Source organism: Pelecanus crispus, chromosome 2 (assembly GCF_030463565.1).
Source record: "Pelecanus crispus isolate bPelCri1 chromosome 2, bPelCri1.pri, whole genome shotgun sequence".
Classification (NCBI taxonomy): domain Eukaryota; kingdom Metazoa; phylum Chordata; class Aves; order Pelecaniformes; family Pelecanidae; genus Pelecanus; species Pelecanus crispus.
Window position 1 is genome coordinate 175,652,262 of NC_134644.1, and position 24,878 is coordinate 175,677,139.

The 24,878-nt window shown below is 71.4% G+C and overlaps 2 protein-coding genes across 2 annotated transcripts; both read right to left on the bottom strand.

Annotated features, from left to right (window-relative positions):
* Positions 1-4,264: 4,264 nt before the first annotated feature.
* LOC142592905 (sphingomyelin phosphodiesterase 5-like) lies at positions 4,265-9,126 on the bottom strand. Its single transcript, XM_075705099.1, has 7 exons — positions 8,242-9,126; positions 8,071-8,143; positions 7,828-7,968; positions 6,594-6,683; positions 6,399-6,462; positions 4,442-4,595; positions 4,265-4,360 (listed from the first exon to the last, which is right to left on the bottom strand). Exons 1-7 carry the CDS (start codon positions 9,124-9,126, stop codon positions 4,265-4,267), a joined length of 1,503 nt encoding a protein of 500 aa, XP_075561214.1.
* Positions 9,127-21,385: 12,259 nt separating this feature from the next.
* GRINA (glutamate ionotropic receptor NMDA type subunit associated protein 1) lies at positions 21,386-24,485 on the bottom strand. Its single transcript, XM_075705660.1, has 6 exons — positions 24,164-24,485; positions 23,589-23,701; positions 23,304-23,504; positions 22,978-23,106; positions 21,802-21,945; positions 21,386-21,535 (listed from the first exon to the last, which is right to left on the bottom strand). The coding sequence occupies exons 1-6, from the start codon at positions 24,483-24,485 to the stop codon at positions 21,386-21,388; spliced, it is 1,059 nt and encodes a 352-aa protein (XP_075561775.1).
* Between the last annotated feature and the right edge of the window lie 393 nt (positions 24,486-24,878).

A 24,878-nucleotide genomic window follows, 5' to 3' on the forward strand; every position in this document is an offset into this window, starting at 1 on the left:
TATGGGGCAGCCCCCCACGCCTAGATGCACACCCTCCGTGGGGCAGCCCCCCACACCTAGATACGCACACTCTGTGGGGCAGCCCCCCATGTTTAGATACGCACACTCTATGGGGCGGCCCCCTATGCCTAGATACACACTTTCTGTGGGGCAGCTCCCCATGCCTAGATATGCACACTCTGTGAGGCAGCCACCCCAAGTCCAGACACGCACGCTGTATGGGGCAGCCCCCCACGCATAGATATGCACAGTCTGTGAGGCAGCCCCCCACACCTAGATATGCACACTCTGTGGGGCAGCCCCCCACGCCTAGATACGCACACTCTATGGGGCAGCCCCCCACGCCTAGATATGCACACTCTGTGGGGCAGCCCCCCACGCCTAGATACGCACACTCTATGGGGCAGCCCCCCACGCCTAGATACGCACACTCTATGGGGCAGCCCCCCACGCCTAGATATGCACACTCTGTGGGGCAGCCCCCCACACCTAGATACGCACACTCTATGGGGCAGCCCCCCACCCCTAGATATGCACACTCTGTGGGGCAGCCCCCCACGCCTAGATACGCACACTCTATGGGGCAGCCCCCCACGCCTAGATATGCACAGTCTGTGGGGCAGCCCCCCACGCCTAGATGCACACCTTCCGTGGGGCAGCCCCCCACGCCTAGCTCCGCCCCCCGCCTCCCCCCCGCTTGGTGCCTGCCAATAAAGGAGCCTTGGGCCCTTCCCGCCTGGCCGGCTGTGGGGCGGGGGGCGCGGCGGGGGGCCCTGCCGGGTGACCCCCACCCGGGGGGCCCAGGGAGCAGGGCCCAGGAGGCCTCGGGGTGTGGCCCCACGGAGCGGGGCCCGGGGTGCCCATGGGGCGGACCCCAAGGGTGCCCATGGAGTGGGCCCCAAAGTTCCCCATGGAGTGGGCCCCAACGTTCCCCACAGAATGGTCCCCAAAAGTCTCTATGGAATGGTGCCCATGGGGCAGTCCCCAAGCATCCCCATGGAGTGGTCCCCAAAGTTCCCCATGGGGCAGACCCCAAGGGTCCCCATAGTGTGGTCCCCAGGGATCCCCATGGAACGGTCCCCAAAGTTCTCCATGGAAGGGTCCCCAGGGTCCCTATGGAGAGGTCCTGGAAGTTCCCCATGGAGCGGTCCCCAAGGATCCCCATGGAGCAGTCCCCAAGGATCCCCATGGAACAGTCCCCAAAGTTCTCCATGGAATGGTCTGCAAAGTTCCCCATGGAAGGGTCCCCATGGGGCAGTCCCCAAAGTTCTCTGTGGGGCAGTCCCCAAGGATCCCCATGGAACGGTCCCCAAAGTTCCCCACAGAGCAGTCCCCAACGTTCCCCATGGAGTGGTCCCCAAGGATTCCCATGGAATGGTCTCCAAAGTTCTCCATGGAAGGGTCCCTATGGAGCGGTCCTGGAAGTTCCCCATGGAGTGGGCCGCAACGTTCCCCATGGGGCAGTCCCCAAAACTCTCCATGGACTGGTGCCCATGGGGCAGTCCCCAAGCATCCCCATGGAATGGTCCCCAACGTTCCCCACAGAGCAGTCCCCAAGCATCCCCATGGAATGGTCCCCGAAGTTCTCCATGGAGTGGTCCTCAATGTTCCCTGTGGGGTGGGCCCTGAAGTTCCCCATGGAGCGGTCCCCAAGGATTCCCATGGAATGGTCCCCAAAGTTCTCCATGGAAGGGTCCCTATGGAGAGGTCCTGGAAGTTCCCCACGGAGCGGTCCCCAAGGATCCCCATGGAGCGGTGCCCAAGGATCCCCATGGGGTGGGCCCTCAAGTTCACCATGGAGCAGTCCCCAAGGATCCCCATGGCATGGATCCCAAGGATTCCCATGGAATGGTCTCCAAAGTTCTCTATGGAAGGGTCCCCAGGGTCCCTATGGAGAGGTCCTGGAAGTTCCCCACGGAGTGGTCCCCAAGGATCCCCATGGCATGGTCCCCAAGGATCCCCATGGAATGGTCTCCAAAGTTCTCCATGGGGCGGTCCCCAAGGATCCCCATGGAATGGTCTCCAAAGTTCTCCATGGGGCGGTCCCCAAGGATCCCTGTGGGGTGGGCCCTGAAGTTCCCCATGGAGCAGGCCCCAAGGATCCCCATGGAATGGTCCCCAAAGTTCTCCATGGGGCAGTCCCCAAGGATCCCCGTGGCGTGGTCCCCAAAGGTCACGGAAGGGTCCCCAGGGTCCCTGCCCCGCAGCTCCCAGGGTGCCCCCGGTGCCCCCGTCGCTGCCGGCCCCTCGGGGGCTGGGGTCTGCGGTGGGGCTGGGCCGGGCTCCCGGGGGCTGCGGGGGCCGTGCCCACCCTGGGGGCTGGGGGACCCCGTGCGCCCCCCCAGCTGCAGCACCCAATGCTCCATGCAGCACCCAGCACCCACGCAACACCCAATGCCCCATGCAGCACCCAGCGCCCGTGCAGCACCCAATGCCCCATGCAGCACCCAATGCCCCATGCAGCACCCAGTGCAGCACCCACGCAGCACCCAGCGCCTCATGCAGCACCCAGCGCCCGTGCAGCACCCAATGCCCCGTGCAGCACCCAGTGCAGCACCCATGCAGCACCCATGCAGCACCCAGCGCCTCATGCAGCACCCAGCGCCCATGCAGCACCCAATGCCCCGTGCAGCACCCAGTGCAGCATGCAGCACCCAGCGCATGTGCAGCACCCACGCAACACCCAGTGCCTCGTGCAGCACCCAGCGCCCCATGCAGCACCCAGTGCCCATGCAGCACTCAGCACCTGTGCAGCACCCAGAGACCCATGCAGCACCCAGTGTCTGTGCAGCACTCAGCACCCCATGCAGCACCCAGTGTCTGTGCAGCACCCAGTGCAGTACCCAGTGCCTCATGCAGCACCCAGCAACCATGCAGCACCCAGCGACCGTGCAGCACCCAATGCCCCATGCAACACCCAGCACCCTGTGCAGCACCCAATGAATGCCCTGTGCAGCACCCAGCACCCATGCAGCAGTCAATGCTCTGTGCAGCACCCAATGCAGCACCCGATGCCCCGTGCGGCATCCAGTGCCCTGTGCAGCACCCATGCAAACCCAGCACCCATGCAGCACCCAAGGCCCCATGCAACGCCCAGTGCCTGTGCAGCACCCAGAACCCATGCAGCACCCAATGCCTGGTGCAGCACCCTGTGCAGCACCCATGCAGCACCTAATGCCCTGTGCAACACACCACGCCCGGTGCAGCACCCATGCAGCACCTAATGCCCTGTGCAACACCCAATGCCCGGTGCAGCACCCATGCAGCACCCAAGGCCGCATGCAACACCCAGTGCCTGTGCAGCACCCAGAACCCATGCAGCACCCAATGCCCTGTGCAGCACCCATGCAGCACCCAGCACCCATGCAGCAACCATGCAGCACCTAATGCCCTGTGCAACATCCAATGCCCGGTGCAGCACCCGTGCAGCACCCAGCACCCTGTGCAGCACCCATGCAGATCCCCATGCAGCACCCAAGACCCCATGCAACACCCAGTGCCTGTGCAGCACCCAGAACCCATGCAGCACCCAATGCCTGGTGCAGCACCCAGCACCCATGCAGCACCCTGTGCAGCACCCATGCAGCACCTAATGCCCTGTGCAACACCCAATGCCCGGTGCAGCACCCGTGCAGCACCCCGTGCAGCACCCATGCAACACCCAATGCCCGGTGCAGCACCCGTGCAGCACCCCGTGCAGCACCCATGCAACACCCAATGCCCGGTGCAGCACCCATGCAGCACCCAGCGCCCCTAAGGGGGGGTCCCTGGCCCAAGTGGGTGCTGCAGGAAGGCTCGGGGGTGCCGGGGTGCGGGCGGCGGTGCCAGGGCGGGGGCAGCCGGGGACCCTCCTGCCCCCCACGGAGCCCCCGGGAGCTCTGCCCCACACCGCGGCCGGGACCCCCACCCCTCGCCCCCGCCCCGGCAATGGGGCGCAGCCCCCCACGCGCCGCTGCGGCACGGCCCGCTGCGCTCGACGCCTTTATTTCCCTCCGGTTGGTAAAACCGCGGCGGGCACCAGCGCTGCCAAACCGGTGCCGGGCTGCTCCCCGCCGTGGCACGCTGCGGCGGCGGGCACGGCCACGCGCCGCGGCAGCCCCACGGGACGCCGGCACGCGGCGGTGCGGCCGTGGGTCCCAGGAACCGGCCCCACGTCCCCGTGGGGTGCCAGCACCCCCGGTGCATGCCAGCGGGCCCCGACCCCCAAGCTGTGCCGGTGAAGGTGCCGGTGCGGGTGCCGGCGGCGGCTGCCACCCGCCGTGGCTCAGCGGGGCGCGGGGGCCACGTCGAGCCGCAGGGCCACGGGCAAGTGGTCGGAGCGGGTGGCCAGCTGGGTGATGAAGGAGACCCCGGCCACCTCCTGCCAGGGGAGAGGGGCCGTCAGGGCGGGGGGCGCGGCGGGGGGCACCGGCAACCCCTGCCCTGCCACGCCGGCACTCACCGTCCGCAGCGGGCGGGCCCCGCGGTGCTGCCGGTAGAGGATGTAGTCGATGCGCCGGCCCTGCCAGGGGCCGGGGGCCGCCGGGTCGGGCTGCCCGCTGGGGAGGATCGGGCCCGCCAGGTACCGCTGCCGCCCCGCCGGCTGTGAGAGGGTCCTGCGGAGCGGGGACGCCGTGGCACGGGGACGTGGAGATATGGTGAGCGGGGGTGTGGTGGCACAAGGACGCGGTGGCATGGGGACGCGGCAGCATGGCGACATGGTGGCACGGGGGCACAGCGGCACGAGGATGTGGTAGCACGAGGATGTGGTGACACGGTGGCATGGGAACATGGTGGCACAGGGACACAGTGGCATGGGGACGCGGTGGCACGGGGACACGGTGGCACGGGGACGTGGAGATATGGTGAGTGGGGATGTGGTGGCACAAGGACGCGGTGGCATGGGGACGCGGCAGCATGGCGACATGGTGGCACGGGGGCACAGCGGCACGAGGATGTGGTGACACGGTGGCATGGGAACATGGTGGCACAGGGACACAGTGGCATGGGGACGCGGTGGCACGGGGACACGGTGGCATGGGGACACAGTGGCATGGGGACGTAGGGACATGGCAGCAGGGGGACATGGAGATATGGTGATGGGGGATGTGGTGGCACAAGGACATGGTGGCATGGGGACATGGCAGCATGGGGATGTGGTGGCATGAGGACAAGGTGGCACAGGGACATGGTGGCATGAGGATGGAGGATGTGGTGGCACGGGGACATGGTGGCACGGGGACAGGGTGGCATGGGGATGCAGTGGCACGAGGATGTGGTGGCACGGGGACATGGTGGCACGGGGACAGGGTGGCATGGGGATGCAGTGGCACGAGGATGTGGTGGCACGGGGACATGGTGGCACGGGGACAGGGTGGCATGGGGATGCAGTGGCACGAGGATGTGGTGGCACGGGGACATGGTGGCACGGGGACAGGGTGGCATGGGGATGCAGTGGCACGAGGATGTGGTGGCACGGGGACATGGTGGCACGGGGACGCAGTGGCATGAGGACACAGCACAGGGATGCAGGGACACGGGGACACGGGGGCATGGGAGCATAGGGACATGGCAGCATGGGGAGGTGGTGGCACAGGGACATGGTGGCACAAGGATGTGGTAGCACGGGGACACAGTGGCACGGGGACGTGGGGACGTGGTAGCATGGGGACATGGATACACGGTGGCACGGGGATGTGGTGGGACAAGGACATGGTGGCATGGGGACATGGTGGCACGGGGATGCAGGGACATGGAGACACAGTGGCACGGGGATGTGGTGGGACAAGGGTGCGGTGGCACGGGGACGCAGTGGCACGGGGATGCAGTGATACGGGGACACGGTTGCATGGGGATATGGGGACATGGCAGCATGGGGACGTGGTGACAGGGAGACATGGGGCCCGGGGACGCAGTGGCCCAGGGACGCGGTGGCACAAGAACATGGTGGCACGGGGATGTGGTGGCACGGGGACGCAGTGGCATGGGGACGTGGTGGCACAGGGACACGGTGGCACGGGGACACGGTGGCACGGGGACGCGGTGGCACAGGGACGCAGTGGCACGGGGATGCGGTGGCACGGGGACATGGTGGCACGGGGACACGGTGGTACGGGGACATGTTGGCACGGGGATGTGGTGGCACGGGGACGTGGTGGCACGGGGACGTGGTGGCACAAGGACGTGGTGGCACAGGGACGTGGTGGCACGGGGACGCGGTGACGCGGTGGCGCAGGGCTGGCAGGACCCCGCTGCGGGCAGCGTGGTTTGGCCGGAGCATCCCCCTTCGGCCAGGGCTGCCGGTGGCCTTTGCCACGGGACCCCAGGGCTGTCCCCCCATGTCCCCCCGTGTCCCCCCATGTCCCCCCATGTCCCCCCGTGGTGTCCCCCCGTGTCCCCCCGTGTCCCCGCCCCGTCACCTCTTCATCTTCTCCGGGGTGGACACGGGCTCCTCGTAGATCTTCAGGCAGTTGAGCAGGGACCCTGGGGACGGGGCCGATGGGGACGGTGCCGTGAGCGTGGCCACCGCCGCGTCCCCCTCCCTCGGTGCCGGTGCCACCGCGCCGGGGACGAGGGTGCCGCGGGGCCGGGGGGAGGGGCTGGGGGGTCCCCACCTATGGCCCAGGGCGCGTCCTGGCCGGGTTGCCAGCGGCAGGGGTCCCGGTACACCTCGAAGAGCCGGTGCCTCTGGTTGAGCTCGTCACCTGCGGCGAGGGGGACGACGGCTCCGCCGTCACCTCCGATGCCACCGCCGTGCCCGCCCCCCACCCTGCGCCGCCCGCGCTCCCCCCGGCGCCCCCGGCACCCCTGTCCCGTCCCTGTCGCCCCCGTCATCCCCGTCCCCTCCCTGTCGCCCCCATCCCGTCCCCATTGTCCCCGTCCCGTCCCTGTCACCCCCGTCTTGTTCCCGTCGTCCCCGTCGTCCCCGTCGTCCCCGTCCCCTCCTCGTCGCCCCCGTCCCCTCCCCGTTGTCCCCGTCCCGTCCCTGTCACCCCCGTCTTGTCCCCATCGTCCCCGTCGTCCCCGTCCCGTCCCCGTCGTCCCCATCGCCCTCGTCCCGTCCCCGTCACCCCTGTCTTGTTCCCGTCGTCCCCGTCCCGTCCCCGTCACCCCTGTCCCATCCCCGTCGTCCCTGTCGCCCCCATCCCGTCCCCGTCGCCCCCGTCCCGTCCCCGTCACCCCCGTCGCCCCCGTCCCCTCCCTGTTGCCCCCGTCCCATCCCCGTCGCCCCCGTCCTGTCCCCGTTGTCCCCGTCGTCCCCGTCGCCCCCATTGCCCCCATCCCGCCCCCGTCGCCCCCGTCCCCTCCCCATTGCCCCTGTCTCCCCCATCCTGTTCCCGTCACCCCCGTTGCCCCCATCCCATCCCTGTTGCCCCTGTCGCCCCCGTCCCTTCCCCATCGCCCCTGTCCCGTCCCCGTCGCCCCCGTTGTCCCTGTCCCCGTCCCCATCACCCCCATCGCCCCTGTCCCGTCCCTGTCGCCCCCGTCGCCCCCGTCCCCTCTCCGTCGCCCCGGTCACCCCCGTCCCGTCCCCGTCACCCCCGTCGTCCCCGTCCCGGCCCCATCGCCCCCGTCCCATCCCCATCGTCCCCATCGCCCCCGCCCCATCCCTGTTGCCCCCATCCTGTCCCCGTCCCCGTCGCCCCCATCGGCCCCGTCCCGTCCCCATTGCCCCCGTCCCGTCCCCTTTGCCCCTGTCCCATCCCCATCGGCCCCGTCGTCCCCGTCCTGTCCCCGTTGCCCCCGTCCCATCCCCGTCGTCCCCGTCGCCCCCGTCCCGTCCCCGTCCCCATCGCCCCCATCACCCCCATCCCATCCCCGTCGCCCCCGTCGCCCCCGTCCCCGGACCTCGGGAGCAGTTGTCGAAGTTCAAGTCCCCGCAGAAGACGTCGAAGGCCACCACGTCCCCGCGCTGCTCCTGCGCCTCCCGGAAGAGCTGCAGCCAGCGCAGCCCCAGCGTCAGCTGCTCGTCCCGGATGGCGGCGTCGGCTGCGGCACGGCGGGGGGACACACACAGCGTCACCGCCCGCCCCGCCACTGCCGGCACCCCCGGTTCGCCCGCGGCGGGTGGGAGCGGGGCCCCTTCCTCACCTGCGGGCGCCTGCAGGTGGGTGCAGCCCACGTAGCCCACGACCCTCTGCCCCTGCGCCGAGCCCAGCAGCACCTTGGCGGGGGGGACACGACAGGCAGCCCCCTCAGCGGGCAAACAGGGCGGGAGCAGGCGGCAGCCTGCCCGCTGCCCGCGGCGGGCGCCGGGCTCACCTGGACGGCCAGCAGCCCTTTGGCGGCCGCGGCGTCCTCGCGGGCGCCGTTGGGGAAAGCGTGGTAGCGCGCGGCCAGCAGCGGGTAGCGGCTGGCCAGGAAGAGCCCACTGTCGAGCAGCTTCAGCCGGCCGCCCCGCAGCCCCCGGGCGCCCACCTCGGAGAGGATGTGCGGGAAGGTGCCGGCCAGCCGCCGGCGCAGGCAGGCGGCCGCGCCGGCCTCGAAGACCTCCTGCAGGCAGACGAAGTCAGCGTCGGGCGGGAAATGCTCCGACAGCACCGGCTCGCCCGCCTCCGCCGGCATCTCCACCGCCACGCTGCCGGGGGGCAACCGCGGGGTGCAGAGGGTCCCGCCGTAGCCGTCGGCCTCGCCACGCCGCGGTTCGATCAGGCTGGCCCGGGCGCTGGGGGGTTCCGGCGGTGCCGGGGCGAGGTGGCGGGCGATGTAGGCGGCACGCTGCGGCGTCTGCCCCAGGTTGCTGAACTTGGCCAGGCCGCTGGGCAGCAGGCAGACGTTGGCGCTGACGAAGGCGAAAGTTCGGGGCTGCTGCAGGTCCCACGGCTCCGCCGGCGCCGTGCCCGCCGCGTACTGGTAGGCGAAGGGCCGCCGCCTCGCCTGCACCGGCAGCCACAGCAGCAGCCCCAGCGTGGCAAAGGGCAGCGAGAGCAGCAGCAGCACGCCGTACGCCAGCCCCGCCAGCGCCTGCCCAGCGCAGCCACAGCACCGCCCGCATCGGCGCTGCCGCTGCCGCCTCCGCTCTGCCGTCGTCTGCTGCAGGTCGAGGAGGCGGTCGGCGGCCCAGAAGCTGGGGGTGAGCAGCCCCCAGGCCAGGCGGTCCAGGGCCGCCAGCGCCCGGTTGGGGAAGGGGGACTCCGGCAGGAACATGGCGGCGGAGGGCCGGGGCGCCGGGGGGCCGGGCAGGGGGCCGAGGGGGAGCGCGGCCTCCCCCTGCTCCTGCCCGGCGGCTCCGGCGCAGCCGGCACGATCTGCAGGAAAGAGACCCCCCCGGGTCAGCGGTGACAGCGGCGATGGTGCAGCGGGGACCCCCCCCCCCCGCTTCCGCACCCCGTCCCAGCTTCCGCGGCCGAGCCGCCACCGTGTGAACTTCCCGCGGCCGGGACCGTCCCACGCGTCGCTGGGCTCTGCCGGGAGCGGAGCGGGAGCACCTGCAGCGTGCGGGGGCTGCGGCACGGCCAAAGCGGGGCTGCGGGCCCCCTCCACGCCCACGTGGTGTCCCCATGGGGCGCCCGGGACCCCCAAAACCACCCCAGGCGGGTCCAGCTTGCCGGGGGGAGTCCCCTGGAGCCGGCAGCCGGCACATCTCCCCGGCACCGCCGGTCACCCTCGCCCCCCGCGCCGGCTCCCATCCCTTGCCGCGCCCCCGCGGCCGCTCGTCCCCGGGACCACCCCGCAGCCGCCCGCTCACCCGCCCGCCGGGCTCCGGGGCGTCAGGGGCTGCCGCCCCCCTCACCGCCGTCCCCGGCAGCGCTGCCGGTGCGGCACGCAACCGAGCCGTGGCGAGGCGAGCCCCGGCGAAGCCGGGACCGGGCGGCCTGGCCTGACGGGTTCCCCGGCGCCTCCATGCCCCGCAGCCGCGCCACGGGCCGGGAACCGGCTCCTCGGCCTCGACACCTCACGCCGCCCGCCCGCCGCCTCCCGCCCCTTCAGCCGCGGCCGGTGACGCCTGCCTGACTTGGCCGCGCCGCGCTGCCCGGCCGTCCGGCCCTGCCAGCGTGGGATGGGGCTGCTGGCTGGGGACGCTGGGGATGGTGGAGTCACTGGCGTTGCTGGGGTCACTGGGGACGCTGGGGTTGCTGGGGATGGTGGAGTCGCTGGCGTTGCTGGGGTCGCTGGGGACGCTGGGGTTGCTGGGGATGGTGGAGTCGCTGGCGTTGCTGGGGTCGCTGGGGACGCTGGGGTTGCTGGGGATGGTGGAGTCGCTGGCGTTGCTGGGGTCGCTGGGGATGCTGGGGACGCTGGGGATGGTGGGGTCACTGGCGTTGCTGGGGACGCTGGGGTTGCTGGGGTCACTGGGGACATTGGGGATACTGGGGTCACTGGGGACATGGGATGCTGGGGATGGTGGGGACACTGGGGTCACTGGGGACACTGGAGTCACTGGGGACACTGGGAACACTGGTGTCACTGGGGACGTTGGGGTTGGTGGGGACACTGGGGTCACTGGGGACATGGGACAGGGGGGACACTGGGGATGTTGGGGACACTGGGAATGGTGGGGGCACTGGGGATGGTGGGGACACTGGGGTCGCTGGGGACACAGGGGATGGGGGGACACTGGGGTCACTGGGGACGGGGGAACACAGGGGATGGGGAATGGTGGGGACACGGGATGCTGGGGACACTGGGGTCGCTGGGGACACAGGACGGGGGGACACTGGGGATGGTGGGGGCACTCGGGTCACTGGGGTCTCTGGGGACGGGGGAACACAGGGGACAGGGGGGATGGTGGGGACACGGGATGCTGGGGACACTGGGGTCACTGGAGACGGTGGGGATGCTGGGGCCACTGGGGACAGGGGGAACACAGGGGACAGGGGGGATGTTGGGGACACTGGGGACACTGGGGTCACTGGGGATGGTGGGGACACTGGGGTCACTGTGGACACAGGGGACAGGAGGGACACTAGGGATGGTGGGGGCACTCGGGTCACTGGGGATGGTGGGGACACTGGGGACATTGGGGACACTGGGGTCACTGGGGATGGTGGGGACACTGGGGTCACTGGGGATGGTGGGGACACTGGGAAACAGGGGATGGGGGGACACTGGGGATGGTGGGGGCACTTGGCACACTGGGGTCACTGGGGACACTGGGGTCACAGGATGCTGGGGACACTGGGGTCACTGGGGGTGGGGGGAAAATGGGGTCACAGGATGCTGGGGACACTGGGGATGGGGGGTCACTGGGGTTGCTTGGGACACTGGGGTCACAGGATGCTGGGGACACTGGGGTCACTGGGGTCACAGGATGCTGGGGACACTGGGGTCACTGGGGACATTGGGGATACTGGGGTCACTGGGGATGGTGGGGACACTGGGAAACGGGATGGGGGGACACTGGGGATGGTGGGGGCACTTGGCTCACTGGGGTCACTGGGGTCGCTGGGGACACTGGGGTCACAGGATGCTGGGGACACTGGGGTCATGGGTTGCTGGGGTCACTGGGGTCACAGGATGCTGGGGACACTGGGGTCACTGGGGTTGCTGGGGTCACAGGATGCTGGGGACACTAGGGTCACTGGGGTCACTGGGGTCACAGGATGGTGGGGACACTGGGGTCACTGGGGACATTGGGGATACTGGGGTCACTGGGGATGGTGGGGACACCGGGGTCGCTGGGGATACTGGGGTCACTGGGGACATTGGGGACACTGGGGTCACTGGGGATGGTGGGGACACTGGGGATGGTGGGGGCACTTGGCTCACTGGGGTCACTGGGGTCGCTGGGGACACTGGGGTCACTGAGGTCACTGGGGACACTGGGGTCACAGGATGCTGGGGACACTGGGGACGGGGGGTCACTGGGGTTGCTGGGGACACTGGGGTCACTGGGGTCACTGGTGTCACAGGATGCTGGGGACACTGGGGTCACTGGGGTTGCTGGGGTCACAGGATGCTGGGGACATGGGGGTCACCAGGGACGCCGGCACAGTGGGTCCTCGGGGTGCCCTCACCGTGGGGTCCCTCACCCCCCGGCCGTGGGGCTGCCCCACACTCGCCCACCAGCCCGGAGCTCTCGGCCGCAGCTGCTGCGGCTCCGGCCCATCCCGCGGTGCCAGCGCGGCACAGGGAGCAGCTCGGGGGTCCCCGGGGAGCCGGGCACGGCCGTGGGGCAGGGCACCCACCGCACCAGCCCTGGCGGGGCGCCTGGCTCCGCTCCGCGGCGGGAACCCGGCCGCGTCCCTCTGCCCCACAGCGCCATGGGCGGCCCGGGCTGACTCAGACCAGGTCCCGGCACTTCCCGGCCACTCGGGCATCCCGGACTCCCACGGGAAGGTAATTTGCCGTCACGGGAGCGTGAGTGTGCAGGGCCTGGCCGGGAGTGGCACCGCCCGCACGGCGGCACCGTGGCCGTGCCGGGGTGCCCGCACCCGCTGCCCCTCACCCGGTGGGGGTGGGTGCGGGCAGCTGCCGTGCGCGTCGACCCCCGCGGCGCTCTGCCCCGGTAGCGGGGGGCAGCGGGCACTGCCCCGCGGCGCGGGCAGCGGGCATTGTTCTCGCAGGGGGACGTGGGCGTTGTGCCCGTGGTGCTGGCAGCAGGCAGCGGCATTGCACCTGCGGTGCTGGCAGGAGCAGCGGGCAATGCCCCACGGTGCAGGCAGCAGCAGCGGGCAATGCCCCGCGGCGCAGGCAGCAGCAGGCAATGCCCCATGGTGCAGGCAGCAGCAATGAGCAATGCCCCACGGCGCAGGCAGCAGCAATGGGCAATGCCCCACGGCGCAGGCAGCAGCAGGCAATGCCCCACGGTGCAGGCAGCAGCAATGGGCAATGCCCCACGGTGCAGGCAGCAGCAATGAGCAATGCCCCACAGCGCAGGCAGCAGCAGGCAATGCCCCACGGTGCAGGCAGCAGCGGCAACGGGCATTGCCCCACGGCGCAGGCAGCAGCGGCAACGGGCATTGCCCCACGGTGCAGGCAGCGGCAATGGGCAATGCCCCATGGCACAGGCAGCAGCAGCGGGCAATGCCCCGCGGTGCAGGCAGCAGCAGCGGGCAATGCCCCGCGGTGCAGGCAGCAGCAGCAGGCATTGCCCCACAGCGCAGGCAGCTTTGCCCCGGTGCGGAGGGCCCCGAGGGCCGTGTTTGCCGGCAGCCGGCACCGGCGGGCACAGCAGCCGAGCCCTCCCCACAGCTGGGTGCTGCCTGTGCCGCGCTGCCCAGCAACTCTGTCCCGGCCCTGCCTTCGGTGGCCGCCTTCGGTGGCTGGGGGGGGCAAGCGGCACCGTGCCCCGGTGCTGCCGGCGCTGCTCCTTTCCCCGAGGGCCACGCAGTCCCCGAGCCACCCGCGCTGGCTCCCTGCCCGCGCCGGTTCCCTGGCCGTGCCGGTTCCCTGCCCGCGCCGGTTCCCTGGCCGTGCTGGTTCCCTGCCCGTGCCATCGCACCACCGCCGCCTGTGCCGCTCCCCGGCGCCATGCCGCGTCCCCAGGTGCTCCCCGCTCACCTCCGTGCCTCGCGGCGCTGGGTGCCATTGCCAACGGCACCGACGCCTCTCCGGAGGGGCCGGCACCGCCGCCACCGCCGGCAGCTCGGGGTCACCGCTCGCTCGGCACGCTGCTGCCGGCGCCGGCAGCTCAACAGGTCACAAACATCCGCTTGCCGCCGGGCCGGACCAGGCTTTAATCAGCCGTGGCCCCGGCCGTGCCCGGCTGCCATCCGCCCCGGACCAGCCGGCTGGCCGCATTCCTACCGTGGGTGCGTGGCAAACGCCGCCTGCCGCTGCCGGCCCCGGCAGCCCCCGTCTCCCACCTCTGTGCCGTGCCGTGCCACCAGCCGCGGGCCGCCGCGACGCAGGCCGGGAGCGTGCGGGCAAGGGTCAGGCGGCGGCGGCGGCGGCGGTGGCAGCGGTGGTGGCAGGGGAGCCGGCGGCAGCTGAGCTGCTGGCGTTACACCTTGCCTGGCCGGTGAACACCCACGGCCGGTTCTCCCAGAGCCGTAACCCCTTGCCTGCCGTATCCCGCCGGCGCGGCCCGCGGGCATGCCGGGGGGCCTGCCGAAGCAGCCAGCAGGCGTCCGTGGCGGCAAGGATGAGGAGGAGAAGGTCAAGCGAGGAAGAGCCCGGGAGGGGTCACGGCCGAGCCACTCCCTGCCCTGAACCCACCACGGCGCTGCCGGGCCACAGCACGGTGCGCGGCAGACCCCGGCGAGGCTGGGGGTGCCGGGGGGGAGCCTTCGCCCACGCCGCCCTCCCAGCCGCCACCGCTGCTCCCCCCGCCCGCTCTCCTTCCCCCGGCACCGTCCCCGGCATCACCCGCCCCGGGGAAGGCAAACGCCCCGGCCCCAGCTCCGCGGTGGCGGCGGTGCCGTACGTGGCGGGGCAGGAGTGGCGGCAGCACCTCCGGCGTGTCGGCTGCACCCGTGGGACTGACCCCCCCGTCCCCTCGCACAGACACCGGCGCGGGGGTCCCCGCCGCCACCACCCCCCCCTACCTGGGCGCTGCTGGCTGCCCTCACCCGGGGGGCACCGGCGCGGCACAGCGCGGCAGGGCAGGTGCTTTCCCTCCGTGGTGGGTTGGCCCAGAGCTGTTGCATTTCCTGCTGCCGCTTCCCCTTCCCGCTGCCGGCCGCAAGCGGCGAGGGGGTTCCCCCGCTCCACACCCCCAGCCCGCGCCCCTCCACTGCCACCCCGGCGCACCCCGGCACAAGGGGCTCGGCCGACCGCGGCGAGGCCCCCGCCAAAGCCCTGACCCGGCCGTGCCACGCTGCAGGCGGGGACGCGTCCCGCCGGGGCCGGAATGGGACGAGGTTCGCCCCCTCCTCGGGGCACCCCCCCCCACCGTGGCACCACCGGCACCGAGTCCCGGCTCTCGCTTCCGCACCCATCGGCTTCCCCTGCCCGCAACTGAAAAGGAAATTTCCACGGCCTTGACCGCGGCGTGGCTTCCTCCACCCCGGCACGGCTGCCTGCGCCGCTGCCTGTCGCAGAGGTGTCCCCAAGCAGGAGCAGCAGCGGTGACGGCGGTGCCAGCGGCACAGGCCGGAGCTGCCACGGCAGATGAGGGCGAGGGTGCTGGAGCAGGTTTATTGCACGGTGAGGGGCTCTGACTGGCGGCAGCATGGCCGGTGCCGGGTCCAGTGCCAGTGCCGGGTCCGGTGCCGGTGCAGCAGCTGCCGCAGCCGCTCACCAGAGGAAGAGGGGCTGCCCGTCCTCCCGCGCCAGCTCCTGCAGGCACTCCAGCAGCACCAGCACGTCCGGCTGCACCGCCGGCGGCACCGTCTCGACCACCAGACGGTGCAGGAAGGCCGAGCCGTGGTGGGTGCGGGCGTCAGGGCCGGCCGGCTCCGGCAAGATGCCGTAGGTGTTGACGAGGGATTCGGTGAAGGCCGGGTGTACCGCGGGGCTGTAGCCCAGCGCCTGCAGACGCCTCATCAAGCCGACGTAGCGCCGGGCCGCGGCGGCGCAGCGCTGCTCGTCGAAGCCCCCCGGCACAGTGCCGAGGGCGGTCTGCAGGGAGAGACGGGGCAGGGTCGGCCCCCCCGGCACCCATGGGCGCAGCAGGCCGCCGGCGAAATGCCCGGCTCGGCCACGCCAGCCTACCGTCATGATCTTCTCGGGGATGTTGGCGACGGTGAAGCCGTAGAGCCGGGCGTGGTCGGGGAAGACGCTGGCGAGGATGCGGCGGTCGAGCTGGAAGGCGATCTCACCCACCAGCTGCTCCCACGCCGGCTGCCGGCCGGCTGCGGGAGGGAAAGAGCCGCGTGCCAGCCTTGCAGGGCACGAGCGCCAGCGCGCCGGTTTTGCCCGCGCAGAGATGCCAGCACGCCGGCTTTGCAGGGCAGAGATGCCAGCGCGCCGGCTTTGCCCGTGCAGAGATGCCAGTGCGCCGGTTTTGCCCGCGCAGAGATGCCAGCGCGCCGGTTTTGCAGGGCAGAGATGCCAGCATGCCGGCTTTGCCCGCGCAGAGATGCCAGCGCGCCGGTTTTGCCCGCGCAGAGATGCCAGCGCGCCGGTTTTGCAGGGCAGAGATGCCAGCATGCCGGCTTTGCCCGCGCAGAGATGCCAGCGCGCCGGTTTTGCAGGGCAGAGATGCCAGCACGCCAGCTTTGCCCGCGCAGAGATGCCAGCGTGCTGGTTTTGCAGGGCAGAGATGCCAGCACGCCGGCTTTGCCCGCGCAGAGATGCCAGTGCGCCGGCTTTGCAGGGCAGAGGTGGGGCAGGCTGGTTTTTCGGGGCAGAAAAACCCGCGTGCCAGCTTTGCCGGACACTAAATCCCACGTGCTGGCTTTGCCAACACCTAGGAGCCATGTGCCAGCTTTGCAGGGTGGAAAAGCCGGCGTGCCGGTTTTACCACGCAGAGGATAATGGCGCGACGGGGTTGGCATGTCCCCCGGCACGGGATGGCCGGAGCCGCTCGCCCGGGGCCTCGCCATACCCACCGCGGCACGGAGCTGGTGGGAGCGGGGATTCGCAGGGGTGCAGCACCCTGGCGGCACCGTGCCCCCCGCCGGCGCCGTGCCCCGGCGCTCACCTCGCAGGCCGGAGCTCGGTGGCGGCTGCCGGCCGCAGGCGAGCCGCTCGGCGTCCCGGGCCGCCTTCCACCACGGATCCTTGTGCCGGGCGGCCGGCAGCCGCAGGTCCAGGGGCTGCTCCTCCGCCGGGGCCGGGAGCGGCAGGAGCGGGGTCTGGGGGACCCCGGCCCCCGGCCACTGCAGGTCCGAGAGCCGCAGGCCGTGGCCACCTGGCTCCGGCGCCCGGGGGTCCCGCGGCGGCTCGGGGGGCGGCCGGTGGCCGGGGGCGCAGCTGGCGGAGCCGAAGCGGTCGAGGGGGCAGGAGAGGCGGTGGCTGTCGGGGCCGGGGCTGCCGGGAACGCTCACCGGGAGGGCTGCCGGCGCGGGGACGGCCGGGTCAGGGCCCGCGGTGCCGGGGGGGCTCCTGCAGCTCCCCCCCGCCCGGCCCACAAACACCCGCGGGGAGGCACCGGGCTGGGGGGGGGGATGGGATGGGATGGGATGGGATGGGATGGGATGGGATGGGATGGGATGGGATGGGATGGGATCGGATGGGATGGGATGGGATGGGATGGGATGGGGTGGGATGGGATGGGGTGGGATGGGGTGGGATGGGATGGGGTGGGATGGGATGGGGCGGGGATGGGGTGGGATGGGATGGGATGGGATGGGATGGGGCGGGGATGGGGTGGGATGGGATGGGGTGGGATGGGATGGGGCGGGGATGGGGTGGGATGGGATGGGGTGGGATGGGGTGGGGTGGGGTGGGGATGGGGTGGGGATGGGATGGGATGGGATGGGATGGGATGGGATGGGATGGGATGGGATGGGATGGGGTGGGATGGGGTGGGGATGGCGATGGGGATTGGGATGGGATGGGATGGGATGGGATGGGGATGGGGATGGGGATGGGATGGGGATTGGGATTGGGATGCGATGGGATGGGATGGGGATGGGGATGGGATGGGGACTGAGATGGGATGAAGACTGGGACTGGGATGGGATGAGATTGGGATGGGATGGGGATGGGTGTGGGGATGGGATGGGATTCAGATGTGTTGGGGATTGGGATGGGATTGGGATGGGATGAAGATTGGGATTGGGATGGGATGAGATGGGGATAAGGATGAGGATGGGGATGAGGATAGGGATGGGATGGGACAGGATGGGATGGGGATAAGGGTGGGGATTGGGATGGGGATGAGGATTGGGATGGGGTGGGATGGGGATTGGGATGGGATTGGATGCGATGGGGATGGGACGGGATGGGATTAGGGTGGGATGGGATGGGATGGGACAGGGATTGGGATTGGGATGGGATGGGGATGGGCTGGGACGAGACATTGATGGGCTGGGCCTCAGCCCCCCCCCCCCCAGCTTTGGGCCCAGCCCCCCCCCGCCCCAGCCCCCTCCCGATACTTCTGCTGCCGCTGCCGGCCAACAGCACGCCGGTGCTGATGTCGGTGCCGGTCGGCGTGGGCAGCGTGCCGTCCCGGGGCTGCTGGTTCCAGAGGGGCTCCCAGGGCGGCGTCTGGAAGATTGGGCTCTGCTCCAGGGGTGCCAGCTCCCAGCGCAGGCCGTCGGCTGCCGGAGGAGACGGGATGGGGAGGGGGGGGTGTTGGCAACCGCGGCACTCGCCGGCCCGGCACCACCGCGGGTGCCGCCCGTGCCCCTCACCTGGGCTGGGGAAGACGAAGCGTCCCCCGCCAGCCGCGGGGATGACGGCGGGCGCCGAGCCGGGCACCGCGCCGGCCGCCGCGCCGGCTTGGCCGCACAGGAGGTGCCGCAGGTGCCGCTGCTCCCTGAGCCGCCCCACCGCCCGCGTCAGCTCCTCGTTCTCCGCCAGCAGCGCCTGGATCTCATGCCGCAGCTGGTCGTAGCAGGCGAAGACCGAGAGCCCGGCGCGCGCCGGGCGGCCGGCGGGTACCGGTTGCATTGGCGGCACCCCCCCTCCCGCTGGCGGCACGGGGTTGCGCCGCTGGCACTGAGACGTGCGCCGCGCCGGGGGCACGGGATCGTCCCCGGCTCGCCGCGGGATGCCGGGAGCGGCCGGGGCGTGGGTGCCGGGGAGGGCCGGTTCCGAGGGGATGTCACAGAGGCCGCCCGGCGCGGCCACGGGATTCGGCACCCAGCACCACGGCGCTCCCGGCACCCGTTCAACCGCCGCAAGGGAGCTACGGCGGGCAGCCGGCGATGAGGGCACCGCAGGCAAGGGGAGGGCCGCACCCCCTTCCCTGTCGGAATTCGGCTGCTCCCTGGCGTATCCGGGCACCGTGTCCCAGCCACGCTCAGAGCCGACGGCCAGTTTCACCGCGCTCCCGGGTTTTGGCGGTAGCGCCGCCGGGCACGGGGCGATCCCTGCGTGCCGCTGCCACCGGGGACGTGTGGCGGTGGCCCCGTTTCCCTCCCCCTTTTTCGGCGGTGGCACCGGGGCCGTGCTGCGGCGGGGGGCCGGCAGCCCCTTGCCGTACCCCTGCCACCCCAGGTGGGCCCGGTGTGCCGGCACAGCCGGAGGCCAACCCTGTGACAACCAGCGCCGGCACCGGGATGCGCTGGCACCACGAGCGTCCCCGGGCACGGCCGGCTCTCCTGTGCCACGCCGAGCCCAGAGGCCCGGCACTGCCAGGATGCTGCCGGCACGGGGAGCCGGCACGTTGCGGCTGCGGCTTGGCACCAGGCAGGTGGGGGCAGGCGGCGCGGCGGCCGCAGCCGAGCTCCCCGGTGTTGAATAAATCCCCGCCGGTGACCGACCCGCCACGTGCCGCACGCTGCCGAGGCCGGGACGCCCTGGGGACACGGGAAGGGTGGGTGCCACGGGGGTCCCCGGCCCCAAAAGGCTGCGGCACCCTCGGCGGGTGCTTTGCCACCCTGGGCACCGCTGCCTGCGCGGGCAGGGGCTGCCGGCCTCGGGAGCAGCCGGGGGCTGCGGGCAGGGACGGGGGCGGCCCAGGACCGGGGGGCTCCGTGCGTTCGCTCTTTATCGGGGGGGCCGGGGTGCGGCAGGCGGGAGGGCAGGGAGAGCCCCGGGGACAGCGGCCGCTGGGACAAGGTGGCCAAGGTGGCCAGCAGCATCCTGGCTTGTGTCAGGGGTAGTGTGGCCAGCGGGAGCAGGGCAGGGATCGTCCCCCCGGTGCTCGGCGCTGGGGAGGCCGCACCTGGAATGCTGTGTCCAGTTTTGGGCCCCTCGCTCCAAGAAGGACCCGGAGGGGCTGGAGCGTGTCCAGGGAAGGGCAGCGGAGCTGGGGCAGGGTCTGGAGCACAGGGCTGGGAGCAGCGGCTGAGGGAGCTGGGGGTGTTCAGCCTGGAGAAGAGGAGGCTGAGGGGAGACCTGATCGCTCTGCAGCTCCTGGCAGGAGGGGGCAGGGAGGGGGGTCGGGCTCTGCTCCCAAGGAACAGCGATGGGACGAGAGGAGATGGGCTCAAGCTGCGCCAGGGGAGGTTTAGGTTGGATATTGGGAGAAATTTCTTCACGGAAAGGGTGGTCAAGCATTGGAACAGGCTGCCCAGAGAGGTGGGGGAGTCCCCAGCCCTGGAGGGGTTCAAAAAACGGGCAGAGGTGGCACTGGGGCCATGGTTTGGTGGGCATGGGGGTGTTGGGGTGATGGTTGGGCTGATGATCTTAGAGATCCTTTCCAACCTCAGTGATTCCTGGTTTTACTTTCATTAAAAACTAATCCAGCCCCCAAGGCAGGACACATGGAATTCTTCCTCTCCCCTGAACTGGTTTAGTGTGGGCTTGGCAGTGTTGGGTTGATGGTTGGACTGGGTGATCTTCAAGGTCTTCTCCAACCCCAACGATTCGATGATTCTATGAAACCTCTTTACTTACGCATACGTGTGTTTGTGTTCAAAACGGGCAGAGGTGGCACTGGGGGCCATGGTTTAGTGGGCATGGGGGTGTTGGGGTGATGGTTGGGCTGATGATCTCAGAGATCCTTCCCAACCTTAGTGATTCCTGGTTTTACTTTCATTAAAAACTGACCCAGCCGCCAAGCCAGGAAACACGAAATTAATTATTATTCTCCACTGAACTGGTTGAGTGTGGCCTTGGCAGCGTTGGGTTACTGGTTGGACTGGGTGACCTTCAAGGTCTTTGCCAACCTCAGCGATTCCATGGTTCCATGACTCTGCCGTTCCATGATTTGGGGATTCTACGGCACCCCCGGGCACAGGACGGGGGGTGGGGGGGTCCGGGCCTGCCTGCAGCGAGCAACCGGCAGCCGCAGGCTCGGCCGTGCCGGGCGCTGCCAGCGGGGAAAGCAGAGCCGGAGGCGGCAGCCGTGAACCTGAGGGAGGTTTATTAACAGCAGGAGCCGGAGCCACAGAACGGGGCAAGAACGGAGCCTCGGCCGCGCGGGGAGGGGGCCGGGGCTGGGACCCCCGCGCTGCCCGGGGCAGGGTTGGGGGCTCGGGCCTCGGGAGGGGCCGGGGGCCGTCCCGGCAGGCAGCGGGTGCCCAGCGCAGGGACCGGAGCTGCCCTCGGCCCTGCCCGCGGCACAAGGGGGGGCCGGGACCGACCCTGCCGGCGCAGCCGGGGCGGGGGGAGCGGGATGGAGGGGGCGAAGCCCACCGCGGGGGCCGCGAAGCGCTTCCCGTCCTCGTTGGGCGCAAGGTGTCTGGGCGGGGGGCTGAGGGCGGTATTCACAGCACGGGGGGGGGAAGCGGAGGGGCTGCGGGGGCGGCGGGCAGCCGGCGCTCGCCTCCCGGCGAAGGGGAACGGAGCCGTCAGCCGGGGACCCTCCGCCTCGGCGGGGTCCCCCGCACCCGCGCCGCGCCCGGCGAGCCGCCGCAGCCAGCGCCGGGGAGGCGGCTGGGGTGGGAGGAAGGGGGAAAAAGCGACGAGGGGGTGCGAGGAGGACGCGGAAAACCGGCTACGGGGAAGGGTGGCGGCGGGGGGGTGAGGGCACAAACCGGGACGCGCGGCGGCGTTGGCGTCGGCGTCGGCGTCGGCGTCGCCGCTACTCCTTGGCCCTGCCGATGATGGCCAGGATGTAGAGGAAGATGTTGATGATGTCCGTGTAGAGGTTGAGGGCGGCGAAGACGTACTCCTCGGGGCTGAGCGCCAGCTGCTTGTTCCCCAGGATCATCTGCGTGTCCACCGCCAGGAACTGCCGGAGAGGGGACGCCGTGGCGGCGGCGGCGGCGGCACGCGGAGCCGGGCGGGGGGGGTCAAGGGGGGGGGGGCGGCCAGCAGCACCCCCCGCCCCGCAAAAGCAAGCGGCCGCCCCACGAGCGGACCCCGCGCCCCGCGTCCCCCCCGCCGGCAGCGGGTCCCGGGTCCCCACACCCGCAGGCGGAGCCCGCTCCGGCGATTCGGCGCGGCCCCCCCCCCCCCTCCCCGGCAAGGACGGGGACCCCCCCCCCCGGCACTCACGCAGGTGAAGAGCAGGGCGCCCAGGGAGGCGTAGATGATGTCCATGATGCGGTTCCGGATGAAGATGCAGAGGATGGAGAAGACGATGAGGACGACGAGGCAGATGATGAGCACGCCCCGGCAAGAGGTGAAGTCGTACTTGGTCTGCAGGGGGGGGGGGGGGGGGTGGGGGTGTGAGCGGGGAGCCGGGGGGGTCGTACGCCCGGTTCGGAGCCCCCCAACCCCGGGAGGGAGCCGGGGGGGTCGTACGCCCGGTTCGGAGCCCCCCAACCCCGGGAGGGAGCCGGGGGGGTCGTACGCCCGGTTCGGAGCCCCCCAGTTCAGAACTGGGGGGGTCATATGCCCAGTTCGGAGCCCCCCAGTAAGGAGCCGGGGGGTCATATGCCCGGTTTGGAGCCCCCCAGTTCAGAACTGGGGGGGTCGTACGCTCAGTTTGGAGCCCCCCAGTAAGGAGCTGGGGGGTCGTACACCCAGTTTGGAGCCGGGGGGGGTCATACACCCAGTTCGGAGCCCCCCAGTAAGGAGCCGGGGGGTCGTACGCTCAGTTTGGAGCCCCCCAGTAAGGAGCTGAGGGGGTCATATGCCCAGTTCGGAGCCCCCCAGTAAGGAGCAGGGAGGTCGTACACCCAGTTCGGGGCTGGGGGGGTCGTACACCCAGTTTGGAGCCCCCCAGTAAGGAGCCAGGGAGTCGTACGCCCGGTTTGGAGCCCCCCAGTTCGGAGCTGGGGGGGTCGTACGCCCAGTTCGGGGCTGGGGGGGTCGTACACCCAGTTCGGAGCCCCCCAGTAAGGAGCCAGGGAGTCGTATGCCCGGTTTGGAGCCCCCCAGTTCGGAGCTGGGGGGGTCGTACGCTCAGTTTGGAGCCCCCCAGTAAGGAGCTGGGGGGTCGTATACCCAGTTTGGAGCTGGGGGGGTCGTACACCCAGTTTGGAGCCCCCCAGTAAGGAGCCGGGGGGTCGCACGCCCAGTTTGGAGCCGGGGGGGCCATATGCTCAGTTCGGAGCCCCCCAGTAAGGAGCCGGGGGGTCGCACACCCAGTTTGGAGCCCCCCAGTTTGGAGCTGGGGGGGTCGTACACCCAGTTTGGAGCCCCCCAGTAAGGAGCCGGGGGGTCGCACGCCCGGTTTGGAGCCGGGGGGGGGGTCACGCAGCCGCCCGCCCGCCCGCCGGCGCCGACCTGCAGGGAGAAGATGACGACGGTGAAGCAGACGACGACGGTGATGCCCACGGCCATGATGACGGCGTCGGTGTTGTAGAAGCTGGCGATCATCCCCACCATGTAGGACAGGCTGACGGTCAGGATGGACTGCGGAGCAGACGGACGCCGCGTCACGCCGGCCCGGCCGACCCCCCCCGCCGCCCCGGCTTTGCCGCCCACCGCCGCGCCCGCCGCCCTTCGCGCTCTCGGCTTCCGCGCGGGGAACCCGGGCGTCCTGAGAGCCGCGGGGCCGGGGCCGCCGAAACCACGCCGGTGCCCGCCGGGCGCCGCGGCACGGCGCTTACCAGGGCCACCAGGTTCCAGGGGTGCTTGCGGCGGAAATCCCCGCAGCAGCTGAGGACGATGAGGGAGATGAAGAAGACGGCGTAGGAGACGTAGTACGTCCAGACGTTGCGCTGCACGAAGCCCTTCACGCCTTTCACGAAGGTGAAGACGGCCACGAAGGCGAAGGTGACGCTCAGCTGCAGGGTGAGCACCAGGAAGACCTGGGCGGGGGGGACAGCGGCGGGGACGGGTCACGGCGGGGGTCCCCAAAACGGCGGCCGAGCGCGCCGGGGGCCGCGTCCCACCTTGCGGACGAAGGCCTGCCGGACGCTCTTGTCGTCCCAGTGCGCGGTGGGGAAATCCTGGTTGTCGTAGTAGGAGGGCGGCCCGTCCTCGTGGTAGGTGCTGTGCAGGGGGGCTGCGGGGGGCGAGCGGGGCGCGGCTGAACGGGCTGCCGGCACCGCCGGCGCCGCCGCGCCGAATCCCTCTGCCGCGCAGGGCGGCCGCTCGCCCCAACCGCGGTGCCCAGGGGGACGGCGGACCCCCCACCCCAAACGCGGGCATCGCGCCGGCGTGCCCGCCGCCACCCCGGCGCCGCGGCCGGCAGCCTCCTCCGGCGGGCGCAGGCGCCGCTGGGCGCCCCCCACCCGGGGGGCTGCGCTCGATTTTGGGGGCTCGCGGGGCAGCGCCCCTTCCCTGGGGGTCCCCGCCGCCGCGCTCCGGCACCCCGCGCCGGTGGCCGGACCCCCACCTCGCCCGCCCGGCCGAAACGGTGCCAGCGCCGGCGAAACGCGGCGCTCCCCCCCGGTCGGACCCCCCCGGGGCGGGGGGCAAGCCGCTTTTTGGCCACGGGGAGGGGTCCCGCGCCCCCGGTACTTACAGTCCTGGTCACCGGGCACCATGGGCTGCGGCTGGGCGTACGGCGGCTGCGCGTAGGGGCCTTGGGGGTACGGCCCCGCCGGCGGGTACGGCCCCGGGGGGTACGGCCCCGTAGCGGGGTACGGCCCCGGGGGGTACAGCCCGCCGGCGGGGTACGGCCCCGGCCCCTGCGGGAAGCCCGGCTGGTTGTAGGGCGCCGGGGCGAATTGGGGCTGGGGGTAGGGGCCGGCGGGGTAGGGGGGCTGCGCGTAGGCCGGGGGGGCGGTGGGCTGCTGCCCCGGGAAGCCCTCGCCCGTCACCAAGAAGCTCTTCTCGTGCGACATCTTCCCGCCGCCGGCTGCCGCCGCCGCGCCGCTGCGGGGAGGAGGGAGAAGCGCGGTCAGGGGCGGCGGACGGCGGCCCCCACCGCCGGCGCCCCCCACCCGCCGCGGCCCCTTCCCCCCCCGCCCCCCCGCGCCCAGGCTCTTCTGGGGGTCCCCGACCCGGTGCAGCCCCCACGGTTTGGGGGTCCCGGCCGCGGTGCGGCCCCGCGGTTGCAATGGGGGGGGGGGGTCCCCCCGGTCCGGTCGCTCCCCAGGCCCGCACAAGATGGCGGCGGGGCCGTTGCCATGGCGATGCCCCCCACGGCTGCCCCGGGCCCTTTGGGGAGGCCTCGGCTACGACCGCGGCGGCGGCGACCCCGGTGCTGCCCCGGTGCCCGCGGTCACCAGCATCGC

Excerpts from the sequence above, each read along its gene's own strand:
- GRINA (XM_075705660.1), bottom strand. The coding sequence starts at position 24,485 with ATGTCGCACGAGAAGAGCTTCTTGGTGACGGGCGAGGGCTTCCCGGGG. Across the intron at positions 23,505-23,588 it reads GGCAGGCCTTCGTCCGCAAG|GTCTTCCTGGTGCTCACCCT; the intron begins GTGGGACGCGGC and ends CCCCCCGCCCAG. Across the intron at positions 21,946-22,977 it reads TCGTCATCTTCTCCCTGCAG|ACCAAGTACGACTTCACCTC; the intron begins GTCGGCGCCGGC and ends CCCCCCCTGCAG.
- LOC142592905 (XM_075705099.1), bottom strand. The coding sequence starts at position 9,126 with ATGTTCCTGCCGGAGTCCCCCTTCCCCAACCGGGCGCTGGCGGCCCTG. Across the intron at positions 6,463-6,593 it reads GGACGCGCCCTGGGCCATAG|GGTCCCTGCTCAACTGCCTG; the intron begins GTGGGGACCCCC and ends CCCCGTCCCCAG. Across the intron at positions 4,361-4,441 it reads GGGCCCGCCCGCTGCGGACG|GAGGTGGCCGGGGTCTCCTT; the intron begins GTGAGTGCCGGC and ends CTCCCCTGGCAG.